The sequence below is a fragment of the Parasteatoda tepidariorum genome, chromosome 2, assembly GCF_982258835.1.
Source record: "Parasteatoda tepidariorum strain Cologne lab strain chromosome 2, Ptep-v5.0, whole genome shotgun sequence".
Classification (NCBI taxonomy): Eukaryota; Metazoa; Arthropoda; class Arachnida; order Araneae; family Theridiidae; genus Parasteatoda; species Parasteatoda tepidariorum.
The window spans coordinates 97,324,016-97,334,919 of record NC_141756.1 but is presented as its reverse complement, the minus strand read 5'-3'; the positions used below and the strand labels follow the sequence as shown (position 1 = coordinate 97,334,919).

General features: G+C 28.1%; 1 protein-coding gene and 1 long non-coding RNA gene across 8 annotated transcripts in view; one reads left to right on the top strand and one right to left on the bottom strand.

Moving 5' to 3' along the window:
• Positions 1-1,109: 1,109 nt before the first annotated feature.
• On the bottom strand, positions 1,110-5,459 carry LOC147815935 (uncharacterized). Its single transcript, XR_015431466.1, has 3 exons — positions 4,608-5,459; positions 2,024-2,173; positions 1,110-1,233 (listed from the first exon to the last, which is right to left on the bottom strand). It is a non-coding gene; the product is annotated as an uncharacterized LOC147815935 (long non-coding RNA).
• A 1,373-nt stretch (positions 5,460-6,832) lies between these two features.
• Ars2 (arsenic resistance protein 2) overlaps positions 6,833-10,904 on the top strand; it is a 40,673-nt gene continuing 36,601 nt past the window's right edge. For 4 of the 7 annotated variants that reach the window (XM_087157805.1, XM_087157807.1, XM_087157808.1 and 1 more), the window contains exons 1-2: positions 6,833-7,031; positions 9,468-9,594. In XM_087157805.1, the coding sequence (XP_087013931.1) occupies positions 9,473-9,594 (122 nt within the window). In that variant the 5' untranslated portion in view covers positions 6,833-7,031; positions 9,468-9,472. The remainder of the gene's footprint in view (positions 7,032-9,467; positions 9,595-10,904) is intronic. The other 3 variants (XM_087157811.1, XM_087157810.1, XM_087157809.1) reach the window with 2 other exon arrangements.

Genomic DNA, 10,904 nt, shown 5'->3' with positions numbered 1-10,904 from the left:
CAGGTTATTTCAAATCAACCTCAGGTGTATTTTGTTCGACCTTAGGTTATTACTTATCAGCTTGAAATATATTTTTTTACACTTGCGGAAGTATTTATTCAACAACCTAAGGTGTGTCATTTTACACTTCAGGTTATTATAAATCAACCTCAGGTGTATGTTGTTCGACCTCAGGTAATTATTTTTCAACCTCAGGTATCTAATTTTATGCTTGTAGAGGTATATATTTTTCAACCTGAGGCATGTCATTTTACTCTTCAGGTTATTTCAAATCTACCTCAGGTGTAATTTTTGATAGTTGGAAAGGTGATTTTTTACTAACGTAAGGTGTATTATTTTTCACCTCAAATATAGGTTTTTATGCTTGTAAAGGAAATTTTTTTAATCAAACTAAAATATGCCATTTTTCCCTTCAGGTTATATTTTTTTATGCTAATGCTGGTAATTAAATATAATTAAAATATTTCTCCTTAGACTGCTAATTTTTAACCTAAAATATATATCTTTTCACTTGTAGAGGTATTTATCACTCTGATGGAGTTTTTAATGTTACACATTAGGTGGTAATTACTTATTAACTTTTTACGGTCTGTCTTAATTTTCACTGCTAATCCTGATGCTAAGAAACTATTTTCTAAACACATAGGCGGAATACGGATGAATCTTTCTTTCGAAAGAATTTTCGACTGATTTCCATGTATTGTGTGAAGAAAAGTAAAATGCAATGCAAAGAATATATCTTCCTTTAATTTTGAAATACAACCCATTGGAATGTATTCTTCCTCACACAATTCAGAATAGGAATTTTCACTTAACGCCTTTAATTTATAGTTTGTGAACCTTGTGCTAATTTGCAATTAAATAGTTCATAAAATTTATTAATCTTGAATTAACATGTAGAGTTGAATAATGTTAAGAATGCTGACTCATAAACCTTAAAAGAACATTTCAAATGTTTCTGTAATTTTAATAATTTCAATTAAACTATCGTGAAAAGAGGATACATTTGCTTCAGAAAAATGTGGGAACTCATTTATATAGAACAGATGTTAAAGGCGCTAATTTTTTGTAAAAGCGAAATAACAGCAAGTTTAAATAATTTAGCCAGCTTACAAATAAAAACTTTTATTAACAAAAAAAAATTAATTTTTCGTTCAAGAAATCAAAATTCTTGACAATTACTCTGCTTCTTCTGCAAGTTTGCTGTGCTTACGTTATTTGGAGCATTGGAACCTATAAATAAAAAATTTGAATTAGCGAGAGTCATATTTACATTGATAATGACAAATTTTAAAAGATTAGAATAATATTTTAAAGCTTATTTCGTTGCATAAATCACCTTTTATTATTATTTCTATTCAATTTTGAATAAATAAATGGTTTTTTTAGTAACAGCAGATGAATAAGAATAATAATAATGACCTGCAAAACTCTCCTCCCAGTATATTTCAATTCTTTATTTTGACTGTTTAAACATATCACTTAAAAAGCTAATTTTTCTATAAGATGCATATAAAAACTGCTGTAGAAATAACACGCTTATTGAAATTCTTAATTTTCAAATAATTCAACCGACCATTTTTAATTATGGATTGTTATGCTGATATTTAAATTTTTTTCTCAGCAAATTTTGAATAAATTCAATTACACTGGCCTGCTTGTTTAAATTTTTAGTCCAATTTCGCAAAAGAAATTGTACTAAAACCAATTCTCAATGCTGCTGATTCCGAAAATAATTGTCTATCACGTAAGGTTTTTAAAAACAAAAGGTCATTTTCAACCTTTTATTTAATGTGATCAAGAATCAATCATCTTTTAATAAAAGAATGTAGAACATCAATGTTTTGTGTTTTTCATGCCCCATCGAAATAAAAGCAACATTAAGTTTATATGTTTACTTGCCTGAGAGAATAATTTAAGATAATGCTATAAAATAATGTTTTCAAAAATCAAAGATCATGCAAACTTTATCAGTAATTTTTTAGGTGAAAAGATTTCATTGAATCAAAGGAGAATAATTTACTTGTCTTTTTTCTTTTTGGTGTATATTTAGAGTTACTCCCAGGGGAAGGCTCTCCAGTTACTAGTCTCCACTTCCTCCTAGCTGCAGAGCACGTATTATTGACAGCCTTATTCAAACCTTGAAATTCTGGATGCCATTTACGGAGCAGCTCTGTAAAAGTTGCATGTTCAAGTTGAGTAAAATCAAGTTATATAAAAGTTGCATAGCAAGTTTCATTTGGAAATTTTCAGATGAGATTTTTTTTTAAGAAATTGAAGGAAATTGAAATATATATTTATATAACTTTGATAAGTTACTAATGTTGACAACAAAAATCCAGAGTCAATAATACTTTTAAACTTTTTTAACTACAATATAGGCAGATTAAGTATAGGTTCACCAAAATGATTTTAATATTTAATTGAAATAATAAAATTATTTTTTTGGAATAGCTGTCTCAGTAAATTTGTTTTATACAATATTCTTTGTGGATTAAAGATAAAAACTATTTTATTAGAGCACACTATTTATACGAAAAGTTTTCATGTTCTTTTAGTCTCTTTACGAGTCTTATTAAAAATAAATTGAAAATCATTCCAAAATATTAAACTGCATCATGTTGATCTAGAATAATATTCAAGATTTTGCCTTAGCGGACTAAAAACTAAAATAAAACTAAACACAGTGGCGCGACAGCCCATGGAGGGTCAAGGTCTACTGTGCCCATTTCAGTTTTCTTGACCTTGGGCTCTGGGATGCAGGAGCAGATGTTCCGGTTAGGTGGTCAGCCGAACGCGGAACCCCCAGTGTTTAGTTCCCATCATTTATCGACCCACTGAAGGGATGAAAGGCTGAGTCAACCTTGCCCGGCCCAAGGATCGAACCCAGGACCTGTGGCACGGAAGAGCGGGGCGTTGCCTTAGTGGACTAAACGGACAAAAAGTTTGAATTTTGCATGAGAATTTTTAAAGTGGATGCCAGTTTTCCTTCACCTATAGTTGCCTTTTTGCTAACTAACTTCAGATATTATTTAATAGGTGATACACATACAAATACTTTTAAGATACTCAACTAAACCAAGCTTATGTATAAAAGGGCAAGTAAACTTAAACTAGGCTGCATTAATTTCTTCGTAAAAATTTTAGTAACTTGTACTTGTCAGAATTCAATATGCTGTTGCTGGAATTATTATGGTGTTATTGAAGAAATGATTTCTGGTGAAAAGATGCGTTCTCTTAATCTTAATTTTAATGTTGAACTAAGCCATATTACACAAGTAACTAATTCTGGCAACTTTAACTTAATTCCTGTGACAAATATATCTTCTGTTTGTATTTCCATCCAGTGCGATGACACTGGAAAAATTTATTTTGCTAATGTGGTGAACAATCTAGAATTCGAATAACTTTTTTCTCTCTAGAGGCAATGTATATGTAAGTTCAGTAATCCCCGCTTATATATAATGTAATCGCTGTTAATATCAATCACTTATTATTACCGAAATTATTCGGTTCTGATTTTTTTTTCATTGATATTATAGTTTTCTGTGATCCTTACATAATTTAATGTTATTAGAATTTAATTTTCAAAATTCTTTATTTATTAGCGTTATATTTTTATTTACTCTGCACATTTAAAAATAAAAAAAATTCTTTTCTTTCTCTGCGATAATGTTAGAATTTCCAATTTCTCATCATTTCTGGAGTTTAAAAACAAAATATTTTTCAGATTTTGAAAATTTATGAAGTTTTCTTTATTAATTTGTGAGGGGGTTAAAAAATTAGTTCACTAAAATTAGCTTGAATCTTATCTCATATTACATATATTTTTATTAAAAAAAATTTCAGATTTTATTAGGAATTCTCATATATTTTTTTATGAAATTTGTTGATTTGATATGGTAAACTTGTTTCCTACCTTAGAATCACCTGTTAATAGTAAACATTAATTTAAAAAAATGAATATTTACTTCGAAAAACAGGATTGTTTTTTTTCTTCATGTTTGTAAATATATATTTTTATGAAAATGCAACTTTTGAAGAAATATTAAAATTTTTGTGTGATGTATTTACCCTGATTGCAATTTTTATTGTATATGTTTATTTTATTAGTTAAATATGTATGTTAGATTTTTGTTGAAGGCAACAAATATGCATTTCGTTCCTTACAATAGTATTATTTATTTGTTTTATTACCTGCAATATATAAAAACTGTTAACTTTCAATTTTCAGTGATTTATTTATAAGAGAAATTATGAACCTTTTACTCAATCAGCTTGCATACTGCTACGTTAAAACATATACATTTAAGCAAAACAAAAAGAATAGTTATATTTGAATAAATTACAAACAATAAAATATACTGTGCGTAACCTGCTGTAACGATTCACCAGTAACGTTACCCTAAACAGCGACGAGAAATATTTAGATTGATCTGTCTTATTGCTAAGCCTACAACAATAGCCTCAAAGAATATCCTCCGACTTAAATAATGTAAGATCAGGACGCGTCTTTAAAACAAAAATAATGAAATTTAAGTTTGAAAATTGAAGCATATTTGATTAAAAGTGACAAAGCTAAATTAATAAATGTCGAGCACACTTACCGAATTTTAAAGAAACTTTCGATTGTAAACACACACGCCATTTGCCGGCTAGCACGGAACTCTGGGAAGTGAGCTAGTTGATATGAAGTGTACTTTAAACAACCTTAAAACAACCTTAGGTATAAATAAAATGACTTCATACATCTCAATAAAGACCTCACTCTCTTTAGTTGAAAAAAATTATATTTTTTATACCTCGTAAATACCTCTTTTGTTACAAGTGTAAAAAAAACAACCTGGTGAACCTTAAAAACTGCCTCATGATTCTGGTTGATATGAAGTGAATTTTAAACAACCTCAAAATAAGCTTAGGTATAAATAAAAGGACTTCATATACCTCAATAAATATCTCACTCTCGTTAGTTGAAATAAGGTCAATTTTTTTATACCTCAAAAATACCTCTTTTATTACAAGTATCAGAAAATCAACTTGATATACCTTAAAAATCACCTTATCAGTCTGGTTGATTTGAAGTGAATTTAAAACAACCTCAAAATAAGCTTAGGTATAAATAAAATGACTTCATATACCTCAATAAATATCTCACTCTTTTTAGTTGAAATAAGGTAAAAAATTTTACACCTCAAAAATACCTCTTTTGTTACAAATGTAAGAAAATAAACCTGGTATACCTTAAAAATCACCTTATCAGTCTGGATGATTTGAAGTGAATTTTAAACAACCTCAAAACAAGCTGAAGTATATATAAATCAACCTCGTACACCTTAATTACAACCTTTACGAGGTATAATTTTTATTTCTGTTTTCTCTGCAACCTTAAATATACCTCAAATATACCTCAAAACAACCTTAATACCTCAAAAATACCTCAAATCAACCTTAAATATACCTTAAATTTTCATAAGGGATTACACAAAACTGATGCGGCTAATGGAAAATTTTTACCCTCGTGGATGGAAATTCGCTTAAGAGTTCTCATTGCTAAATATGGGGCACTAACAGTTCCGTATGTGACGGTGTTTAGCTGCTCCTGTTTCCACAAATTTCTTTTTAATTTTCTGTGATTCTCTTCAATGTCAATAAGCCGGTGCATACGACGAATGTCTGCCGTGAACGCACTTTCCAAATCTCACTAGCGACGAAAAAATATCATCCTGAATGACTCCACTATTGTATCGAATGGAGCTGAGAGAATTTCGATCAGGTAGTTAAGGTCGATGCATTGAATACTATTCGTAGTTTTGTTGTGCTCTTTTGAGCCTTATAAATGTCATAATGGGGCATATAATACGAAACTTTGGGTTCATTACTCTGGCCTACTTCAGTCATATGTCCTCATTCTTCATATTCATTCAAAAAGTCTCAATACAATTTTAGGTAGTTTTGGTCACGAGACAAACGAATCCACAGCGATTCAAGTATCTTAAGAGCTATGTACCTCGAATCTCACAAAAACTGACCAATGCTTCCGAAATGGTATGGAAACTATTTTTTCGTCTTACGCGTTAACACGTAATGTTCTTCGCATATAGAATTTTTCTTACTTTTAGGTAATTCATTTCCTATCTCATCGATCTTCCAAAATTTTCTCAAATTCGAATTTAATTCATCTGTACCTCATATTAAAACGCTATAACTAGAATTAAGTTAATCGAATCTGGAGACACTAATTTAATATTTGCTTTCTTTCGTTTTCTTTGAAAAAGGTTTTCGCTTAATATTTCTGCTAACCTAATCATGACAGCAAACAAAAATGTAGAAAATAAGGTTTATAATTTGCTTGTTTTTAACCTAAATAACAATATTTTTTAAAAAAGATTTAAAAATCATTTAGTTTTCCTTTAAGGAGGAAAGGTTGGAAATTGAAATATTTTTACGTCATTGAAAAAAGGTTTTTACTGCAAATCTTTTCGTGACAATGAAAATAAAGTTAAAACACAAGGTTGTCGTAAGGTTACACGCTTTCTGAGATTGTTTTTGCAATGAACTACCGTTAAATGTAGTTGAGGAATTTTCATTTTCTTAATTTAAGAAAATATATTTTAAAAGTTCCATTCTCTTTTCTTTTAGAACTAAGTTTGATGTAGTTTTCAATTCCATATTATTTCCAAACTTAAAAGATTTTAATCTATATGAAAATCAAGAAAGACCACCAGAATAAGTATGCCAAGGGTGAAAGCATGCGATGTGTTGCCATAGGTAGACAGTTCTGCTCTACGCCATCTGTAGTCCATTTCGATAATCATCAATCCTACTTGTGACCAGGAAAGTTTGAATATCTACGTGGCAACAGCTTGATTTTTATTTCCCCGGTGAATTGCTGCCATTTTTTTTCTCGTCATTTGTCGTCATTTACTAATGTTATTGTAGAATGTGTCATTAATCTGTAGTGTAAAAGTTTCGTTTAGTTTTTTAAAACAAATTAAAACTATATTTAATGCCTTTATATTAGAAATGCACTGGTATGTTATTTTATAGATATAAAAGAACAAATGTATTAATTAACAATAGATTCACTTTGCAATATTTTCCCCCATCGCTGTGTTTATTTACGGATCAGCGATTTCTTTCATTTAATTAATTACTCTCATGTCTAAATGTTTATTGAATAAAATAAATTGCGAGAAATTATAGTTTTCATTTCATTATAGTTTTCTTGCATGTGTGACGTGAGGGGAAATATTTGTCTCCATATATGCCTTTAACCTGTCACATGCAATTAATATTTTGTTTTTGGATGTTTACCGTACTTAAAATTCTTAGTGTGTTTACGATCTCATAATATTTTGTCATTAAATACTTTTAAGTTTGTCTCACATGAGCGATTTCAAGATATTTTAAATCAAGCTCGAGAAGTATGCAATCCTAATATATTAAACAAATTTTATGCAACGTTATTTCTAGCTCTTGACAATAAAAATTAATATCTAATTCTCAGTAAAATGTAAAATTTTTATCACTTGAAAGTGTATGGACAAGTAAATCATTTAAATGTGTGAATCACAATTTTATTAATCTATGCTTTTTTTTTATTTTTAGGTTGTACATAAAGCTTGATTATAAACTTATTTGAATATGTTAGAAAATAGTCTTTAAATTATTGTTAATAAATGATTAAAGCAGTGTAGTAAATCTGATTTATTTTTAAATAAATGTCCTTTACTAATAATAATTACAAATTTAACTTCAGTTTTTTATTAATATTTTGATACTTTAAATTATTTTGTTATGCTTAATATTAATTTTTTTACATGCAACGTATTTGATGCAATTCTGATACGTAAAGTATCCCATTGCATGGTTGATATTCTAATGCAGGTAAAATTAATAAATTAATTCGTGTTTAAAATGATTTATAAGTTGAATATTTTTCAAAAACAAAAGTATTTTGAAAAAGAAATATTTGTTTTGTAAATGTTTTCTTGTTGAGGTTTAAATTTATTAACCCTAATAGTAAGTATAAGTGTTTTGTAATATATTTTATGTGTGAGAATAAGACAAAACCGAAATATTGATGATGAAATTTATGCAACCGATCAGGAAAAATCAGGTTTCGATAATTCTCTTATAAGGTTAGGAATTTTTTTTCTAATTGTTTGTGTTGGGATATTTTCATATCATTTATACTACAATCGTTTTCTTTTACAATCAAATAAATTTTTTTAAAAGGGTTATCCCAGTGGTGAGACAAGAGTCATTAAAGGGTTATTAGTGGTTGCCACATAGCAACTAAATTAAATAAAGTAGGCACCACAATAATTATGATTAATTCTCCATCAAAACGTTTATTTTTAATAGTTTTGTTTATTTTAGAATTAAATGCTTGACAAGTTGTAGGGTAATGAATATCCTGTAGGAAATCTTTATACAGGCTAAATTTAAGTGCAATAAAATTCAATCCATGCCTTTTTTTCAATATATTTAAATGTGTTTTATTTTTCATTATCATCTAATGCATTATTTAATGAATTATTTTGTCCTCTTTTATTTATAGTCTGTTTTAACAATTTTTTAGATGTGGCAAATTTTGTTTTATATCGGGAGAATTAAGTAGAATTAATTATTTATATAAAGAAACTCCTTAGGCTAATGTTAGATTTTGTTCCTTTTTCCTTTGTTGAAAGATGAAATGATAAAAAATATTTGTCTTTAGCTCATCCGTGCAAAATGATATCAAAGTGGAAAAGAGAATGACAAAACTAGTAAATAAATTACAAAAAATTATATTTCCTAATAAAAAGTTTAACAATAAATTTAAAATAGCATGTGGCAATGATTAAAGGATAAGATTTATTTAAAAAAGTAGAAATTGAAAAAGGCAAAGGTGTGCGATATCAGTCCTCGTGAAACTGTTAAACCATAAAGTGCTGAACTTCGTACACGCAGGTCGTCAAGCGACCAAAGTAGAGGACCCAGTCCCTCCTCAGAGGATCAGAAGTGTGATGGTATGTCCTCAGGGATGTTTCTCATACTGTCACCAATTGCCCATTGTGTAGCTTTAGTGCTACGTTAATTAAATAACTACCTACTTATAGTATTTTATATTTTGTGACATTATTTTAGTAAATTTTATAATATTTTACAATTTATCTTACTATTAATTAACTAAGAAAAATATTTTTTTATGAAGATTTAGATTCAAATTAATTATTAACCTACTTATAATGCAGAAAGTGGTCACATCCGATAAGTTTCCAGGTCATACCCTTTACGAGTTATATCCTTCAAATTAGACCTATTCTGTGATTTTTTTATTATTATTTTTTTTATAGTTTCGTAAGCAAATACCGAAAAGTCACCAAGACTCGGCAACTATTTTGTTGTAGATTATATTAAAACTGTCCTGTTTGTGACTATCCTGTGATAGTATTTCTAATTGTTGATTATTTTTACTATAGCAGCCATGGGAGATAGTGATGAAGAATATGACAGGCGACGTGCTCGCGACAAATTTCGTCGAGAACGAAGTGATTATCAAGATAGAGGGCGAGAAGAACGAGGTCGAAGGGATGATTGGTCAGAAAGGTATTTATTTTTGCGTTCTAATTAGTATATTATTTGCTTGCTCTGTATCAAGAATTATGACTAGCACATAAATGGTAATTTGCAATTAACAGAACAATGCTTTATATACTGTATGCTATAGTTTACAAATTTATTTTTTAATATTGTCATATTTTTTTTATAATCAGATTTTTATTAAAAAAGTTGTTTGTTGAGAAATTACTGAAGGAGAAAGTATATAAACTTCCAATTGAGCCAGTTTTAAAAATAAAAAAAAATATTAAAATACCTTTTTTGTATATAAAACAATTTATATAATAAACAGTCTTTTGTTGTAACCATTCTGTTTTCTATTTGGATACAAGCACTTATACTTATATTTATTATTTGAGTTTATAAGTAATGAAGAAAAACTTACTCTATTAAGAGAAATTTAAGATTTTTTTTTTTTTTGTTGTTGATCTAAATTCATTATTGATTTGTAATCAATGTAATAAAATTTTTGAGCTGTGAATTGTTTTAATAATGATCTAAATTAATGTTTTTTGCAATACATTATCATTATTGGAAATAGTTTTTACACTCATTTGTTAAGCTCTAAAACTTGCATAAGGTTTTGGAAATTTATATCCTGGCAAGCAGGGTTGGCAGGTTTTTGACATGTGACAGTTTAAACCGTCACGTCAAAAACCTCACTGTCGAAAATGTCAAAAACCTATATTCATATGTGAAATTTAATTAATACATAAAATTTATATATTTTTTAAAGGATAGTGTTTCTAAATATATTCTAGAAAAAATAAATTTTAAATTTTGAAGAAACACTTATATTTTGAATAGTAACCAAAATCTTGTACTTTTGAAAACTCACATCTTTTGTAATATTGTGTATATTCATTTTCATGTGTTATTGAAAATCTGCAGTGATATTATTAAGATATTTATTTATAACCAAATTTAGTGTATAGTATAGATTATACACTAAAAATTAGACATTTTTAAAGATAAACATTAGCAGTTTTGTACATTAGACATCTTCTTTTAAAGAAAAATCTTTTTAATATTCTTTTAAATCTTCTTAATAATCTTTTTAACATAAAACAATACAAATTTAAGTGCTTTCTGTTAAATACACAGAGTAGTTAGTGTCGATTTACAGTATATTCAGCCTATTTATTTACTATGCTGAAAATTTAGTTTATCCAAATACTTGTGAATTTCATTTTGCTGAATACGATATAGTTTTGTTGAATATATAATATTCAGCTGTTGAATAATTACTTCTTGCTTTCAAGATATGCATTATTTGTATTCTTAATACAAGTGGAGAA